At 37.4% G+C, this 20,113-nt stretch overlaps 2 protein-coding genes across 6 annotated transcripts in view; both read right to left on the bottom strand.

Moving 5' to 3' along the window:
• Positions 1-10,180, bottom strand: part of LOC140162897 (uncharacterized) — a 50,485-nt gene extending 40,305 nt beyond the window's left edge. For 3 of the 5 annotated variants that reach the window (XR_011860369.1, XM_072186203.1, XM_072186206.1), the window contains exons 1-3: positions 10,071-10,180; positions 4,012-4,167; positions 681-806 (exon numbers count right to left, since the gene is read on the bottom strand). The gene's annotated coding sequence lies outside the window, so the exon portion shown is untranslated. The remainder of the gene's footprint in view (positions 1-680; positions 807-4,011; positions 4,168-10,070) is intronic. The other 2 variants (XM_072186204.1, XM_072186207.1) reach the window with 1 other exon arrangement.
• Positions 10,181-13,043: 2,863 nt separating this feature from the next.
• LOC140162892 (uncharacterized) lies at positions 13,044-15,563 on the bottom strand. The gene has a single exon (XM_072186198.1). It carries the CDS (start codon positions 15,480-15,482, stop codon positions 13,464-13,466), a length of 2,019 nt encoding a protein of 672 aa, XP_072042299.1. The 5' UTR covers positions 15,483-15,563; the 3' UTR covers positions 13,044-13,463.
• Positions 15,564-20,113: the final 4,550 nt, after the last annotated feature.

The following is a 20,113-nucleotide window of genomic DNA, read 5'->3' on the forward strand; positions in this document are numbered from 1 at the left end:
TCTTGCAGTATTCACACTGATATGGTTTCTCTTTGACGTGTGTAATGACGTGGGCCGAGAGGCTGCTTTTATATGCAAAACATTTCTGACAGCACTCACACTTAAAGGGTTTCTCTTTGGTGTGGATTCTACTGTGAGTTTTAAGATTACTTTTGAGAGAAAACCTTTTCTTGCAGTATTCACACTGAAACTGTTTCTCTTTGGTGTGTGTGAGGATGTGGGCTGTGAGGCTGTTCTTATGTGCAAAACACCTCTGACAGTACTCACACCGATAGGGTTCCTCTTTTGTGTGAATTCTGATGTGGTTTTAAGATAATCTTTCTGAGAAAAGCCTTTCTTGCAGTAATCGCACTGAAAGGGTTTCACCTTGGTGGGAGCCCTGTCGTGGATTCCACTAATACTTTTAAGAGTGGTGCAACTTTTGATGTCAATTTTGAGTCCACTGGAAATACATAAAGGTCTTTGTCTTAATTGTCTATGCTCCCGTACGTATTTAATTAGATGTCTACTACCATGGATTTTAAATTTATCCAAAGAATAATAGTTCAATCCACAAAATTTGCAACAAAATGCTTTCAAAAGCTTCATTGTCACCTGTTTATGATTGCAATTTGATTACTATGTGAACTCTAACTGAATCCAACAATGTTCAAGTATGTAGTTCAAATATCTGTGCGCACCTTGATAAGCCAACCATGGAAGGTAATACTAGCAAACAGTGGAGTAGCAGCACAAGCCTACAATAGCCCAATGCCGTCTGTGTCAGCCCTCGTGAATGCAGAATCCTATCACTCGATCAAAAATATCTGAAATGTTAAAAGCCATAATATATATTTTCGGTCAAATTTATTTAAATCTTTGCCACAAGTTATGAAAGAAAAGATGATGGGCTATTTGAAGCAAATAAATGGGATAAAATGAAAGAAAACATTCAGGGTGCCCCCCCCCCCAAAAAAACCAAACCAACAACAAACAAAACAAAACAAACAGCCCTCATTGCACCCTCTTTTTCTCTATTTCAGAAAGGTTGATCAAATATATTTTGGTAACTTAATCGCTTTTAAATAATAACTAAATCCATAAGCCCACCGGTAAAGCCCATTCCCAAAATAAAGTAGCCAAACCCCCTCCGTGTACAGAGTGAAAACGGGTACATTTCTTAAAAAATAGCATATGGCCATGTGTTTTGAACTCACCACCCGTAGCGTTACATCACAAATATATATGAATTTTTACACCAATTGAGTTTCAAATTAGAATATCTCCACAATTATCAACCCTAAACTAGCAAAAGTATACATTTTTGGAAAGCTGAAGGCATAAGGAATGTAACAATGCATATTTCGACTCATTATACAGGGTGACCTTGAAGTTATACAGGGTGGAATAAAAAAATTGCGGATACAAAAAGGGTTACTTAATGCATTGCTTATTACTAACTTGCAGTAATAAACTGAAAGTAAATAACATCTATTTAGTTAGAGGATAGGGGAGCCTACAGACTTTGGAAAAAAAAAAAAATCACAGCTGTTTGGTAATCTCGAATACAGGGTGTCCCAAAGTATGTTAGAATTTTTACAATTCATCATATTTTGAACTGAATCATTTTACCCCTAACCCATACAGGAAAAGTAAGTCCATATTTAGATTCCTCATCAAATTTCCTATCAGAAAATGTATACTTTGACTATGATAGGATAAGTAATAAAAAATTTACAGCCACTTTTAGATTTTAAGTTTGTGTGTACCGCTTCCCCCCCTCCGCTTCCCCCCCTCCACCACCCTGACTACTCGCAATTCAATCGACCACAGCTTCGTTAGTAGAGAAGCTATATTGTTCATATTTACAGGTTATTTAGTGGTATTATTTAGGTTTTAAATGAGACCAAAACCATGTCATAATCTTTTTGTTTAGCCGAGGTATGATGAATTGAACAGATCACAATTTGAAAATACGTAACACCACCACCCTTTTTGGGTGGCGAGTTCAAAACGTGTGGCCATATCTTCAAAACTTAAATATTTTTCTTTGGATTAAAAACTAACAGTTAAGGTTTCTATTACATACCAAAATATATTTGATATTTTTTCTGAAATATGAGAAAAGAGGGTGTGATGAGGTTATGACGTGTTGGTTTTTTTTTTTTTGGGGGGACACCCTGTAGCTATCGTGGCCATAATTTTTGTGGAGCTTGTAATGTCTTGGGACATTAATACAAAATTGCTTTATCTTACAGACATAACAAATTTGACATATTCCTACATGTATCAGGTGAAATTTGGGAGATGCAAACATTACAAATATGCCAAAACAAGGTTTGAAAAAATTGACCAAGTTCCTTTAAAAAGATTGTACATTATGGCTTTAACAAGTAAGATATTTTGTGATTTTTGATTCGCATAGCTACATTTAATGTAATTCAGGAGGTGACACTACATTCAATTCTTTTTTGGGGGGGTTGAACATTTTGTATGTTGGTATAAGATTTTCATTATGAGCAAAACGCTTCTGGCAGTACTCGCACTGAAAGCGTTTCTCTTTTGTGTGTTCTTACATGTCTTTCCAAGTACATTGTAATACATAAATATAGCATTTCTGACAATACTCACACTGATCGGTTTCTCTTTGGTGTGGATTTTGATGTGTCTTTTAAGTGTACCACACAATGTAAAGCACTTCTGAAAATACACGCTTTTTACACACGTTTTTTGTGGATTTTCAGTTTGCAGTGAGAAAAACTCTTTTGGCAGAATTCACACTGAAAGCATGTCACTTTAGTGTGGGCACTGACGTGATAGGTGAGGCTGCTTTTATCAGCATACAACATGTAACATTTCCGACAGTACTCACACTGATAGGGTTTCTTTTTGGTGTGAATTCTTCTGTGGGTTATATTGAGAAGATAAACCCTTATAAGGCAACCTATTGATAAATTATTTCAAAGTACAATGTATCAAGTCAACCTCTGCCTGCAGACTAGCACAAGGTCAAAGTGCACATTTTAACAACAATTACACTATTTTGATAACTATTTTGGACATGCTAACTTGATGAGCTACATGTGTATTGTCATGTCCAGGTTTATACTCCTCGGTGAATGCTTTTGAGGTGATCTTATAATTTAACTGCGAGTCCTCAAAATTGGGTCCTTTTCTAAGGTCTTTAATCTTCGTTCATTTTAATCATCTTAGAACAGTGAAATAGGCCTACTATATATCCTGGCTTTTATCTGAAATCATTTATTAGCAATAGCAATAAACTACTTCTTCAGCTTGATCAAATGATCACATCACATGGTTAATTCAACTGAAAAGTAATTTTGCATAATTCAGTTTGTGGAAGGTCCAAGTAAAACAGGACCAAAATAATATGCTTGTCCTCAACCTTCCTAACTTTTATGCTTCATCTGCCACTGGACACAAGTTTGGATGTACATGAATTTATAATATTGCATACAGCCAAAACCAACACCCCTTCTAGTGATGTTTGAAGGTTTTAAAAAGTGTTTGTATTTGTGTGGGGGGGGGGGGGGCAGTGGCCAGGCCACAGAGACTGTCTTTTGGAAATTGCAGGGGAGCATTAAAAAGAGCTTTCAAGGAGAGCTGTTTAGAGCAGAACTTTCAATTCACTCTGCCATGGATATCAGATTTTATGGAGATCAGAGTTATTGATCTCGCTCTCCTCCAAAAGGCAGCCCTGGGGACACGGGTCTCCATTCCCCCCGACTGTTCAAAAACTTTTGGCGATTCGCTTCGCTCAGCGTAATTGATAGCCCCCTAATTTTTCCTGACTGCACTCTTATTTCGTACTTTTATTCATTAAAAAAAAAAATAGAATCCCTCGTTTATTTTTCCCATAACTATTCATTTTGATTTTGACGAGATATAATGTTCATTTTGACTAGGTATAGTCAGTTTGAACCAACAATCTTATCAAAATGAATAGTTTCCGTTTGATTTTAACAAGTTTAGTGAACATTAGAATCCAACAACATTAACAATTTCACATACCTGTTCACACCTCTTTTGATGTCAGTAACAAGCTAGCAGTGGAGTAGCCAGGTGGCGCAGGATGCAAGACAAGAGACTATAATCTTCAATGTAGTATTAGCCCAGGTGGAACCATGTAGATCAAATATAGAGAAATTGTATCATTGATCAAAATATCTGAAATAATGTAAAAAAACAGTTAAGTAAATGTAATATAGATTGGATTTTACAAATCATAATGAACTTAACTTCAAACAGAAAGTTTGATTGATTAGAAAGTGTAGTAGGGTCAGTCCATGTCAAATCAACCAGGGGTCCCCAGGTGACCCTCTCAGCTTTTGATGAAATTCTATCAGAATAATCTTTTGTGGCCACAATGAACCCATACAAAAATTTGGCCTCATAGGGCATGTCGTTTTTGAGATATGGCCCTTTGAAGTTTGGCCCGGATATCATTGGTGATTTTTACCAACTTTGGCAGCTCATAACTTCCTGTTCTGAACAGATATGGAGCTGCAAATTTGCATTCTAGCTACCGTATGTCATATATTCAGAATCTGGCTCTAAATTCCTTTTTAAGTATGACCACTCAAAGTTGGTAATTTATTCAACCGCAAGTGTGATTTTGTCATTTTGGGGGTCTCCTGGTGCCAAAAATATGTGATCATATGACTTAAATGTCACAGATGCATTATCTATGGGTACATATCTGAGACCAAATTTGTGTGTGTGTTCACTTTGGCCACAAAAAATTATTCTGATGGACTTTCATCAAAATCTTAGAGGGTCACATGGGAACTTTTCAGAAAATTGGTTGATTTGACATGGAATTATGAAAAGGCACATGCACATATGTTCATGTATCAAAACTAATAAAAGCAAACAATTTAAAAAAACAAAAGGCGTGTTCAGGGTCGTTCCTAGGATTTTGCCGCCCTAGGCAAAGCCTCTCCCTGCCGCCCCACCAGAGCATACCCAAAAAAAAAGTGTTAAGGGGGTCCCCCCTTGAAAACACATCAGGTTTTTCCAGTGGCGGAGCTAGGGTTTGTGGCGCCCAGGGCTAAGGATAGGCCTACATAATGATACCCCACCCCCAATTCTTGCGAGCAAATATTAACACAAATAGGGCTTACCACTAATTAATTTTGGTTAAAATAATATTGAATATCAGTCTTAAATTGATATTGCAATGATTTTGGCTTTCATCACTTGGTGGGGCACAAAATGATCAATTGATCCTGAATTGGTCAATTCGGCGCCCCTTAAGGGAGGCGCTGTAATTTTTTCTTCCCTTTTCTTTCTCTATTCCGTTTTTTTTTTTTTTCTTTTTGCCTTTTTATGCCTCTCACGTTTATCGCCTCTAGGTGACCGCCTTTATCTGGCCTAATGGTCGGAACGGCCCTGGGCGTGTTATAGACAGTACTAGCCTACTTTCAAATGTAACTTACATGCAAGCCAGCGATTTAATTACGCTACAAGTGAGTGTGTGTCCACACGGGACTTAGTAGGTGGTCGCATGTCATGAGGTGGTCCATTTTGTGTTACATGGTCAAAATGGTCCAAAAAATTATTTTTTAATGTTATATTGTAAAACTGCAACATCTCATACCATTTTTACCTCAAAAATGTTTATCGTTTTGGCGTAATTGCCTAATACATAACTAATTAGCCCATAGCCGCAATGTAATCAAAATTTTCAAATGCGTTTTTCTCAAATTGGACCTTATTTACATAAAATACCCCACAACAAATGTCTGAAGTTGGATTTTGTCCAATGTTCCAGGATATGTTCACAACATAGTGATGCATCAGTCTCACCTTCAAAATTTTTTTATGTAATCGCGTTCAAGATATACAGAGTGCGTCAAAAAAAGTTTTTGAATTAAAATTTAATTAATCATTCATATTTTCCCAACACTACTTCCTACCATTTTCATAATGCAAAAATTAGTTTCCTTGTGCAATTTCCTTTCAGAAAATACACATTTATCATGATACAGTGAATATTAAAGGAGATATGGACCTTTGCAGTTTTTGCACGTGATTGCATTGACTTCTGTGCATTTAGAGGCAACCTGTGGTACAAAATGTAATGAGAAACTAATATGGAATATGAAATTGATCAATTTTGAAGTCAATCTTGTTTCTTTGAGTAATTGGCTCTAAAATGAGACATTGAAAAGCTCAATATGAAAAGGAGTTATGAAGATACAATAATTTATTCAAACCAACACTATGAAAATCTTACATTTTCCTACGCTAATACATTACTCCTCACCCAGACACCCACCTGCTCCTCACCCACCTGCTCCTCCACCCCATCAATTTTCAATTCCAGCTGATGCCATTTATTTAGTTTGACTCACTTTTCAGTACTAGTTTACAGTTTTAGCCCTGTTCTTTAGCTTTAAAATGAGACCCAAAGTAGCTCAATAGGACAAGGGTTGGTTCAAAATGACATTTTTCATTTGCCTACATTCGAAAAATTGTAACACCTCCACCTTTTTTGGGGTACCAACTTTTGACATGTGACCAGGTGGGTAGGGCAAGGGTGTTGGGGTAGTGGGATCAGGGTGGTGGAGTATGAGAAAAGGTATTATGGTGGTAGAGGGAGTGGATAGGGTGATGGTAGTGGAGCAGTGGATAGGGTGGTGGGGTAGGGGATAGGGTGGTAGGGTAGGATGGTGGAGTGCTGGGGTAGGGTGTGGGGTAGTGAGTTCTGGCAGTGGCATGATAGTATTAGGGGTGGATGAGGTTGGTAGCCTGGGTAGGGTGGTGTGGTAGTGGGGTAGGGGTAGTGGGTATGGTAGATTTAGTGAGGCTAGTGGGGCCGGGTCAGGGGTGTGGTATAGTGATTAGGTGGTGGTGGTAGGGTTTCAAGGTGGTGGGGTAGGTTCATGAGGGTAGTGGGGTAAGGGTGGAGCAGGGTAGGGTGGTAGGATAGGTACGTGTGGTGGTGTAATTTGTAGTTGTGGCAAGGGTGTCCCTATTCACCCCGTATTAGGTGACATTTAATTACTAAATAATCTTTTACAGAAAGTTGTAGGACCTAACATGCTAGGTCCTGCCTGGTGAATTTCCAGCTCATTTTCTAAAATAGTGGCCGTGGGAGCAGGAAAGTTTTGACTACCCTTTTTTAGAACTTTTTTTTAGATAATTTTATTTTGAACACCATTTATTTATAAATTTATTCTTTCACATCTGCTGTGACCAAATGTGAAAAAATGAGATTTCAAAAACTTGTCTCATTTTTGTCCCTATTCACCCCTGCGTCCCTTTCACCCCATTCTACGGAACTTGAAATTTTGCCCTATTAATATGCCTACTATAATGAATATTAAACTAGATATTAGGCCAAATAAAAAAATAAACATGTTTCACATCCCCTCCCACTTCCTTTTTGGAGGTTTCTTCAATTATTTTTTATTTTTTGAAATTCGGTTATAACTTTTCTTTAAAATATGTCTAGGAAGTAGAGATGCTTTCTATAGCTTTGCTAATATACAAGAAACACTTTTTGAAGGTTTTGGTATAATTAGAGGGGCCTACCTCTCAGAACAACAAATAAAAAGAGGCCTCCTCCTTTTTCCAGGCAATATTGTGTATGCTATAACAGCTCAAATTATGTGTATTTACACCGATTTTAAGATAAAAAAAAATAAAAAGCTCCCTCCTCCTCCTTTTTAAAAAAATTCCGGACGTGAAACATGTTTTTTATTTTACTTGGCCTTATAAAATCGATTTCACAAGAAAAGTAGGCTCTATCCGAAATACTGCTAACGAAACCAGTTTTAATGCTAGTAATAGCCTAGTTTTCGTGTTGAAATAGTGACATCGCTTTTCAACATTTTTTTTGGAATCCATGAATCACGAATGTATAAAGTCTGGATTGAAGTTCACCAAAATTAAGCTTAATACATGACGTAAAATAGTGAAAAATATTGTCACGCTGGGTAGCAAATGCCGGAAAGGTTGATTTTTACGTGCTTTTCAATGGAGAAGTTATTTGGTGGTCTACGCCCTGAACTTCTGAAGTAATCATACAATAACAACAATCATCCAGATAAAAAATGGAAATCAAATTCTGGCTCGATATAGATGAGGTGACATGTGTTTACATTTGATACGCCCTCTGTTGGTCTGTGATCAAAAAAAAAAAAAAAAAACACTATAGTTTACATGGAAGAAGTTGATTTTTATTCATTAACTTTGGTTTCAAAGCAAATAATACAAAAAATGGTATCAATCTTGTTTATAAATGCATCAAGCTATATATACACAAAACTTCAAAGGTTTTTAAAAGTTGAGTTTTAAAGAGATTTATGGTCGCATGTCACAAATAGGTCACCCAAAAATGGAGGAGCCGTAACATGAAAATGCTTTCTTCCCACTTCAAGTTTAGTTTATTCTAAAAGTATGATACCTATTTTAGAAAGTTTGGTGTCATTTTGTAGATAATTATGTTCTTTGTCAAATACAAAAAAACCCTAGTCAATTGGACAACTACTTTGAGATTTATACTTCAATATGTAAGATGTGTCAATGGAGGAGCTGGGGCGGGTGAGCCCCATAGGGTTGTACACAAAATTGTGAAAATATGGCAAACTTTGTATCTTAAAAAGTACAACTAGCATGAACACCAAATTGCACATATATCATCCTAGATTGTTAATCTACCTCATAGTAGATCAACTGTAACAAAAGATGTAGCTAATTAATTGCCTAATTAAATGCTAATTAAGACAGTTTTCCCTATATGTTACTGTACAAAGTGTGCACGTAATGCTCCAACATTTCTAAATGGCCTGAGTCACCCTGTTTATTCAAAAGTACACATATTTTTAAGGAAATTTGATGAGGAATTCAATTATGCTATTAGTTTTAGTGCCAGACATGGAGGAAAAAAGTTTTGATTGATAATATCATACAAATTGTAAAATTATTTTACAATTTTTGACCACCCTGAATGTTTAACGCAAGGGATACCAAACTCTTTCTTCCTAATTTGTTGGAAGGGCCCATGCAATGTCTTTCTGAATCCATATTTATTTTGAGCTACATAGCTTTCAGAAAAAGAAAATATGGGGTTTACCATGACACAAATTTTTTAAATTTTGTTGATGTTCCACCCTGTATATTTCTTACCCACCCTGTATTATGATATTATAATTTGTTGATTTGGCATCCTTGTAATATAAGCTCTCCAGAAATGTATACTTTTAACGGTCTAATATGTATTCATTAGGCTAATGGAACTCGATTGTTAGTTTCCTATTGACCGCCCGCATCACTTTTTCGATTTGACCAAAACTTTCATTATTTTCATAAAAAGTGAATTATCTGAAAATTGAAATGGAAATAATCAAAATTGAAACTCTCAAAATGTCTGACATCCCCTGCTGATCATAATCAGCAGTTTTTCTTAGTTGTAGGGGTAGAGGATGTAGTAAATAATGGAAATTTAAGGATTACCTCATCATATTTCTAGTGACTACAAAAATTGCAAATTTCTTTTCATTTTAATGACAACAATTCAAATCTTTTCTCAATCTGTTGCAAAATGTCTGTAAAGATGATCTAAGCATTAATACCGGTTTTGAGATGGTCTTTCATCAACAATATACTTTGGTACTGGTGGGGAACCTAAATTTGGAGAAAGCTGTTCATAAAATCATTGATTTTGTTGACATAATGGATAATGAAAAGAGACCGAATAATGAATAATGAAATAGCGACCTCGTCCATTTTTTCAAACATCCAATCGGAAACTAATTTATAATCGAATTCCATTAGCCTTAAAAGTTGTGTTGAAGTGAATCAAAATTGGTGATATTTTTATCATAAATCATTATGTTACACAAAAGATGACCAATTCATGACATGCGACCTTATGTAGTCTGTCATAGACACTTCTGTGTTATTTTGCCTGCTTTGAAACAACAGAGGGAGGTCTGAATGTAAACATGTGACATCATAGGTCACCTCATCTATATAAAGACTAAGAAGAATTTATATCACGAAACCCGAGGATTGCCCAAATAAGATTAAGTAAAAAACAATAACTTTTAAATACGAATTACCTTCGGTGAAGAAGATAAAAATCTATGCTTTTCCTGACTTCCCAACAACATGAACAACATAGATTCTACGTCGGTCGGAAATCTCCCTGTAAATCGCCATCCTTCTCTTACTGTGGGTATTCCTCCTTTTGGGTAGGAGCACCTACGTTTACACGGAGTAAACTTCGTGGGAGTTCGTGGTGATGGCGAGTTGATAGTACCGGTAATATTATTTTACGAACAAGATTTGTATAAAATCTCATTTTTTTGTTATCTTTGACTTTATATCAACTCATCAGGGGCTGTGCAATAACTATGAGCCCTGGTGGGATGCTATTTTTTTTGGGGGGGTCAAGAAATTTTTGCTGAGACGAAAGGGGGTGGGCAACCAATTTCTGGAAAGCCGAGATGGAAGGGAAGCAATTTTTGACACACACTCATGGGCACCTTTTAAACTAAATGCTCTAGAAAGGCTTATGAAAACAGTACGGTACTGAAACACTTAAATATGCAAATTGTCCTGCTCATTGCACTCGCAACATGTATCTAGACCATTTAAGGGGTGGGGTATGAACGTTTGGACAGTATTTATTTTGGGACATTAGAGCACATCAGACATATCGAATTGCATTCTGAATATGAAGAATGTCATTCTGATATCAAATAATTTTGCTTTTTTGAAATTTTAAATTTAATACACATTTTATGGCAAATGATTAAAATTTGATATTTTTGATATTTAACAGTACTTGAAGTAAACTTTATAAATCTGATGATTTATACTTAAAGTGTATGTAGGTGGGATGAAAAGCCGACGATCAATTGACAATTTTGACCTTTCGTATTGAAGATGTGGATTTTTTTCCCCAAAACACCAACAAAAAAAGGTCTTTTGGGAAAAAAAAATCCATATCTTCAATATGAAAGGTCAAAATTTTCAATTGACCGTCGGCTTTTCCTCCTGCTACATACACTTTAAGAATATATCATTAGATTTATATAATTTACTTCGAGGACTGTTATATATCAAAATTTGAAAAATATCAAATTTTTATAATTTGTCATAAAATTTGTATTATATTGTGATTTTCAAAAATGAAAATTATTTGATATCAGAAAGACATGCTTCGTATTCAGAATGCAATTCGATAGATCTGAGATGCTCTCATGTCCCACAAAAAATACTATCGAAACGCAATAAACGCTCATTTTAGATCCCTTAAGGTTTCTAAAAACCTTAAGCAGAGGCCTATCCATTGACCTCAAGGTACGCCTACTTCGTGCAACTGTGTTTTCCATTGCCACTTATGGATGCGAGTCTTGGGCTATGACCAAGAATGATAGGAAAAGAGGAGATGCTTTTGAGATGTGGTGTTACAGGAGGCTTCTACGAGTGACATGGAAAGACAGGAGAACAAATTCCTGGATCCTCGACAAGATTGGTACAAGTCTAACCATCAGAAGCGGCATAATGGAGAGAAAGCTGAAGTACTTTGGCCATATTGTCAGGAAACATGGAGGTGTAGAAAAACAGATTTTGCAAGGGGCTATGGAAGGCAAACGAGGAAGAGGACGTCCACCAACATCTTGGACTAATGACGTGAAGCTGGCAGACCGAGGGGGCGGGGGCAGCAATTTTTGGTGGGTTGGTGAGTGGGGCAATTTTTAGCGAGCCGTTTGGAAATTTTACCCACGGGGTATAATTGAATACCTGAGTGGAAGAAGGGCCCAACTCCATCAAAACTGTTTTTAAGATATTAAAGGAGGATTTCGTGATCCTAGCATCCTCTTTTTATGACATTTTTCAGTACATATCCACAAAAAAAGCCTATGCCCAAAATTTCAGTTGATTCCGATTTTGCGTTTGCGAGTTATGCATGCATGATTATGTGCATTACACTGCTCCATAGACAATGCGTTGTAATTTTGTTCTGGTGCACCAGAACGAAATTAAAATTTCACGATATCTTTGCAAAACGAATTAATCTGCAAGAAATATTTTGTACATAAACACTGCTCCATAGACAATGCGTTGTAATTTTGTTCTGGTGCACCAGAATGAAATTCAAATGTCACGATATCTTTGCAAAACGAATTAATCTGCAAGAAATATTTTGTACATAAACATGTAGCCAGAGGTTTCCAGTGGTATAAAAATCGCAACTTTTTTTGAGAAAAGTGGGGCTGTGGATCACGAAAAAACTTAATATTTGGAAAAGTTTTATACAGAATGGTTTCATCTTCAGGGGACCTTTAATACATGAACATACAGTATTACATACATTCGAAATCATATATGATGTTTCCATGGCGCCGGTACAGATCATAACATGAGCTGGAGTTGGGCTGGGGAGTTGGGCCCTTATTCCACTAAGGGGCTGTGCAATAATTATGAGCCCTGGGGAGGGTAAAATTGGGGGGGGGCAAGAAATTTTTTGGCGAGCCGAAAGGGGTGGGGGGCAAGCAATTTTTGGCCAGCCGAGAGGGGGGGGGGAAGTGATTTTTGGCACACATTCATCGGGCACCTTTTTAATAAAACGCTCTAAAAAGGAAAAACAGAAACGCTTAAATGTGCAAATTTTCCTGCTCACTGCGCTTGCAACATACATCTAGACCATTTAAGGTTTGCAAATTGGGATCCCAAAAATTTGGCATGTTAAAAGGGGGGCAAAGATTTTTTGGCCGGGCCGAGGGGGGCAAGCGATTTTTGGCGGAACAAATACAACAATGTTTCTGCAAAGCGAATGGTTTGCAAGACATTTTTTTCACAAACAGTATGTAGCTAGAGGTTTCTGATGGTATAAAAATTTCATTTTTTAAATGAGAGGGGAGATGCGGTTCTGGAGTACGAAATGCCAAATACTTTTGTCTTAGGATATTTTGCATCAAGTTTTCAAAAATGTTTTTGGAACGTTATTGAAACGTTTTATACCTTTTACATATTTATAACCCAACAAAACAAATTCTGTCAAACGTTTTGTTTATACTGCACAAGTTACTTTATTTATTGGTATGAATTCATAAGAGGCTTACATATGGTGACTCTCACTACACTGGAACAATGTGCACAAGATTGAGTGACTGTAATCTACAACACATTTCTAAGTGTTCTCACACTGATGGTTTCTTTGGTTTGAGTTGAGATGTGTTATTTAAGATTAACATCTTATTGTGAAGCATTTCTGACAATTCATTTACATAGCACATAATCAGCAAAACATTCCTGGATGTATACATATTGATACACTATGAGAAATTGAGACAATAAATCATACCGATACTGCAGAGTAACACTCAAAAATTGTGTGGGAGTCAAGAAAATCTTTCGTAGAAAAACACTTATGACAGTGCTCACACCGATAGGGTTTCTCTTTGGTGTGAATTGTTCTGTGATCTCCAAGATTGATGTTCATTTTAGTGTGAATTCTGATGTGCGATACAAGATTGCCTTATGCAGTATTCGCACTGAAAGCGTTTTTCGTTGACATGAATATTTCCGATGTGGGCTTTAAGATGTTCATTATGAGAAAAACTCTTCTGGAAGTACTCGCACTGAAAGGGCTTCTCTTTGGTGTGTGTTCCGATATGTCTTTCTAGGTGATATTTAGTAAGAAAGCATTTCTGACAGTACTCACACTGAAACGGTTTCTCTTTGGCGTACGTTTTGATGTGTCTTTTAAGTTGACTTATCATCACAAAGCATTTCTGACAATACTCACACTGATAGGTGCTCTCTTCTGTGTGAAGTTTTCTGTGGTTTTTCAAAGTTTTGCCATGAGAAAAACTCTTCTGACAATATTCACACTGAAAGCGGCTCTCTTTGGTGTGTCTAATGACGTGGGTGGTTAGGTTGGCTTTTTGAACAAAACATTTCTGACAGTACTCACACTGATAGGGTTTCTCTTTAGTGTGTGTACGGACGTGGGTGGCGAGGTTGCTTTTTTGCGCAAAACATTTCTGACAGTATTCACACTGATATGGCTTCTCTTTGGTGTGTGTACGGACGTGGGTGGCGAGGTTGCTTTTTTGCGCAAAACATTTCTGACAGTATTCACACTGATATGGCTTCTCTTTGGTGTGGATAATAATGTGAGAGGTGAGGTTGCCTTTTTCAGCAAAACATTTCTGACAGTACTCACACTGATATGGTTTCTCTTTAGTGTGTGTTCCGATATGTCTTTCTAGGTGATATTTAGTAAGAAAGCATTTCTGACAGTACTCACACTGAAACGGTTTCTCTTTGGCGTGCGTTTTGATGTGTCTTTTAAGTTGACTTTTCATCACAAAGCATTTCTGACAATACTCACACTGATAGGTGCTCTCTTCTGTGTGAATTTTTCTGTGGTTTTTCAAAGTTTTGACATGAGAAAAACTCTTCTGACAATATTCACACTGAAAGAGTCTCTCTTTGGTGTGTTTAGTGACGTGGGTGGTGAGGTTGGTGTGAATTCTTCTGTGGGCTTGAAGATTACCATGAGAAGAAACCCCCTTTTGGCAGTACTTGCTCTGATATGGTTTCTCTATTATGTGTGTCCTGGTATGACGATTAAGTTCACTTTTTCGGAAAAATCTCTTCTGGCAGTATTCACACTGAACGTGTGTCTCTTTGGTGTGTGTACTGACGTGGTAGGTGATGCTACTTTTATCAGCATAACATTTTTGACAGTACTCACACTGATATATTTTCTCTTTGGGTTTCTCGTTGGTGTGAATTCTTCTGTGGGTTTGAAGATTATAATGAGAAGAAAAACTCCTCTCGCAATATTTGCACTGATATGGTTTCTCTTTGGTGTGACTTCGTACGTGTCTATCCAGATGATTTTTTTGAACAAAACATTTCTGACAGTATTCACACTGATAGGGTTTCTCTTTGGTGTGGATTCTTCTGTGGGTATTAAGATGACAATGAGAGAAAAAACCCTTCTGGCAGTATTCGCACTGATACGGTTGCTCATTGGTGTGAGTTTTGATGTGTCTTTTTAGATTACTACTCATTGCAAAGCATTTCTGACAATATTCACACTGGTAGGGGTTCTCTTCTGTGTGAATTTTTCGGTGACCGTCCAAAGTACTTTTATGGGAAAAACTTTTCTGGCAATATTCACACTGATATGGTTTCTGTTTGATGTTACTTCTGTTAGTTTTGAAACCACTGGAGGTGTACAAACGTTTGTGGGCGACCAAGTCGGAATCATTTGAAAAACTTGTCAAACAATTACTATATTTGTCTGATAGTTTACTGTGGTTATTCAAGTGTCTATGCAGCCTACCATATTTTGTCAAGCTTTTCTGACATAACGCACATTTTTGTCGTCTATAAGCCTGTTCATATTTAACTAGATGTCTGCTGACATGGATTTTTAATTTATCCAAAGAATAATGACTCATCCCACAAAATTTGCAACGAAATGGTTTCAAAAGTTTCATTGTCATCTGTAGATGTTTGCAATATGAATAATGTGAGTGAACTTTTTAAAAGAATCTACCAATTAAATATGTAGTTCAGTTCAAATATCTGTGTGCATATCATTAAAGCAACTGGAAGTCATTAACAGCAAATAGTGAAGCAGCCACGTGGAGCAGCAAGCCCAGAATCCTCAATGTATTCTCTATTAGCCCTGATGGTCAACCGCAGAATTGGATTACCGGATCAAGATCAAAATATCTGAAATGTTTTAACAATTGAAAATAAATGTAATACTTGACTGGATTTTCAATACACCTTAACAGAATACATTGGTATGGTTTTTAACAATATTTGACCAACTTTGAAATTAAAAATGAACAAAATTACACACAGGATTACTTCAATACTCTACTCTAAACACATGTCAGTAACCAAGCAGTTGTCCAACTGACACAATAGCAAAATGCACTGACACGGAACAGCTTCCTGGACCACATTCACAGGCGAATAATTGGCACCCATCAAAAGAAATCTGTGAGAATGCATACAAGATCCTTAAACAGGTGATAATTTCCAAAGAGTAAGTGGAATAGTGTGGAATGGGGCTGCTGCTGCTTTTCATACACTTTCTTCAAGAAATATGAATTGCTCCACACTCACAGATTTCTTGTGTTGGGTGCCAATTATTTGGATGTGAATATGGTCCAGGAAGCTGTTCCATGTCAGTGCATTTTGCTGCTGTGTCAGTTGGACAACTGTTTGGTTACTGAGTGACTAGTGTTTAGAGTAGAATATTGAAGTAATCCTGTGTGCAATTTTGGTTCATTTTTATGGACAGGATTTTAAGATATGACCTTGTGAAAAATTATAAGTTTGTTTTTGAGCCCAGTTTAATTAATGAAGTGAATCTTGCAGAATTCCTTCACCTTAAGTTGTTTTAAGAGAGAGATTACCACAATTCGTCGTTTGTATTCCATAGTGGCGTATAGTGGGGCGCCGCTTGAATAAACAACTTTTCGAGAAAATCGGGTTACTTTGAAGAAATGCCAATTTAAAATCGAGTTGTGTAAATCAGACATTCATTATATTTTGTAAATGATGTGAAATTTCTGTAGTAAACTAAATAGATTTTATTGTTATATATTTTTCAAAAGAAATAAATACATATTATTGCTGGCAAACTGAAAATAAAACTATACGTCACTATCGAAAACAAACAAATACCCTAACCTAACGTTTACCGTACGCCACCTAGGTCGCCGTGTAATCCCTATGGCGTTACTTTTCGTCGTTCATATTCCATAGTGGCGTATAGGTCCGACACGTGTACGCCACTATGACATACGATGTTTTTCACTTTTGCCGATATTTCATAATTCTAAAATGTGTATAAAAAGTGGCGTATGGTCGATACGCCACTATGGAATACAAAAAATGTCACTTTGTAACTATACGCCACATTTAATTAATTAATTACTAATTAATTAGCTAATTATGAATGATGAGACTTAGAAAAAATGAAAGAGAACATCAGTAGCGTAGCCAGGGGGGGCAGAGTAGCAAAATTCAGGGCCAGAATAGTGTAAAATACAAAATTTTTCCGCCCTACGCGCGCACATTGTAACAATAAAGCCCTTTTTAGCCGGAAAATTGGCGAAAATAGTGTAAAATACCACAAAATAGCACATCATCCGAATAAGGCCCTTCTCGGGAAGCTCGAAGGCATACAGTCTCTATGTATTGTATGATGCAACTGCAATTTTTTTCGTTTGTGCCCCAAAAATGTTATTTTGCCCCCCCCTGACCAAGAAAGCTGGCTACGCCCCTGGAGAACATCATTAAAAACATATGTGCCAATCGGGGATAGCGGGGACCTACCCGGGGATGTAATTTTGGAAACTGTTACAAACATGTTACAGTCCGGCTTAGTCCCCGCGAGGGCGGGCACTATTTCTGTGTACATCCCGGGGTACATCCCCGGCCAAGTCCCCGCCCCCTAGCCCCGGGCACCATGTTCGAAGTCCCTGTGAGTGTTTCCCCCACATACGGCCCGGCACAGTTGTGAGTACTCTTCTATTATGTCCCGGGTACACTCCCGGGGTAGATCCCGGCCTGTTTGAGAGGCATTACATCCCCGTACACTCCCCACTACATCCTCGCACTGCGGGACACATTGAGCTGTTACATCCCGCCAAGTCCCGGCTCGGACCCCTTTATTGCCAGAGCCCCGGGGCCGGGACTACAATTGATTTGTGCATAATGGTGTCAATCTTGGACCAACATTGCTGTAGACTATGCCATAGTCGAATTTTGAGAAATTTAGAAATAGGCCTATGTTATCAATCTCGATAATATAATGTAATAAATAGTCTATAAGCAAATCTAGTTGCCCTAGATGTAGGCATTCTAAGTGATCATTTGTGTCCTGCCTTACTTTCGTTTTTTCTGTTTTTTGAAAGAGGGCTCCCTTCATGCCTACCAGTGATTTTCTAGCAGTCTGTTTTATTTTCATGATTTTGGAGAATTTCCTCACGAAAAATACTTGGGTATCAAGCTAACAGAGGGCGTACGGTGACTGAATAGATCAGGAAAATCTATCAATTGTGCACACAATCGGAGTTTTAAATGCAAAGGTAATTCTGAATATGCACAATGGCAAGTGGACTACGGAGAAGTCTAACATTGCTGGTACAGGGCAACCATGTGATGATCATATATAGCCAGGCAGGCCCATGCACAGCCTCCCCAATTTGCAAGTATTTTGTTAAAAATCACAATAATTATTCTAAATCTAATTTACTATAAAAGAAGAAAGCTTATGCCCCCCCCCCGGCCATTTCTGGAGAAGCCAAGAATTTGCTCACCGATAGCTACACATTCCAGGCTAGAGACCGTAGCATTCAAAATGTAGTCGGATTCGCTGAAGCATGACACCGTGTAAAGCAATGGAAGTTCTGAAGTAAACACAGCCGATCACGACATACAGCTATACAGGCGATTGCATCAAAAATGTTGCTAAAATTTACACTTCAGCAAAATTTTAGACTGCCCGAAATAGACAAATCTTGCTCAAAAGATTGACTCAGGAAAATAACTTTCATCCAAATTTCAACATTACCAGAATAAATAACCTCCGGTGCAAAAAATTGCACCGCTGTCCGACCGAAAAACCATAGCAAAGCACTAATGCGTATAAACTATCGTGTGCGAATTCGAAGCAAGAGTTTTCGAGTAACCCGGTCGGGTCAGGACACTGATGCTAGCTTTAAAAAGATTAGAAAAATCTCATATCTCTCGAAATGATTTCAAAGGAGGACATAGGCCCCTACGCATACCTTCGGTTATATAAAAACAATTGTGTTTTTTTAACATGTTACATTCTACTTCAATTGTGCAACATTACAGACGTCGGGAAACTCCCTGTGTCACAGTGAACTTCCGTTTCATATTCCTCTTTTTCAGTAGGAGCACCTATGTTTACATGGAGTAAATTTCATGGGAGTTCAGAAAACATCAGTCCAGAGAGGGAGGGGGGTGTAAAACTTTATAACCTGCGCACGTGCGCATTAAAACCAGAACAAAAGTACATGGATGGTATTTGATAAGCTATTTGAATACCTGAGTGGAAGAAGGGCCCAACTCCAATTTTTTACAAAAATGAGTTTGACCCAGCATTTTATTGCCAGCAGACTGATCTTCCTTGTGTGTGAAGGATGAGCCAAAATCCACTCTCCAAATAGTCTTCCACGTACACTTAATCATGGTTTTCATGGAAGAAAGGCCCAACTCCATGGAGTTGGGCCCTTCTTCCACAAATATAGTGTTAAAGAGGAATTTTGTTCATCCATCGGAAATCTGCTTTTCAGGCTGCAATAAATTTTCTTGCCAACCTATTACATGAGTTCTATTTGTGCAATTAATGGTAATTATCTAATTTCTGTAGCTATTTATAACACGGAACTGGTACTTGTGGTATATTAGTGGAAGAAGGGCCCAACTCCAGCTCGTATTAAGACCTGTACCGTTGCCATGGAAACATCATATATAATTTCGAATGTATGTACTATTGTATGTTCGTGTATTAAAGGTCCCCTGAAGATAAAAACGTTCTGCCTATAAAACTTTTCCAAATATTAAGTTTTTTCTTAATATCTCAAAAACAGTTTTGATGGAGTTGGGCCCTTCTTCCACTCAGGTATTCATTTTTGATAAATCATTCAATACTCCACTGTCAGAGATATATCATAATATATGTAGTGTTAAAATTGTCTTGTGTAGGCCTATAACTTAATTTTGAGCTATGTGACGTCAGTTCCTTCATGGCTGCTTTTTAAATCAAAGCTGCAATATCTTTGTTCTTCTTTAGTGTTGACATTTTACATTTTTCATACAGGCCTACTACAGATTAGTATCACTGTATTTTGACCATTATTATAATAATTGTCGGTGGCCAAAGCAGAAACGAAAAGGGCGAAAGCAGGTGAGTGTCTGAGGGGGGGGGGGATATGCCCAGAAGCAAAAAGGGGGGTTTGTTTATCCATACACAGGGAGGTTGGGAAATTTTGCAAAATGAGGGTCCAATTGAAGACATTTGGTGCATCTTACATTTTTTTAGGCCGGTAGAATATAGCCTATTAATTTTATGTGATAGGCCTAC

This window comes from Amphiura filiformis, chromosome 10 (genome assembly GCF_039555335.1).
Source record: "Amphiura filiformis chromosome 10, Afil_fr2py, whole genome shotgun sequence".
In the NCBI taxonomy this organism is placed as follows: domain Eukaryota; kingdom Metazoa; phylum Echinodermata; class Ophiuroidea; order Amphilepidida; family Amphiuridae; genus Amphiura; species Amphiura filiformis.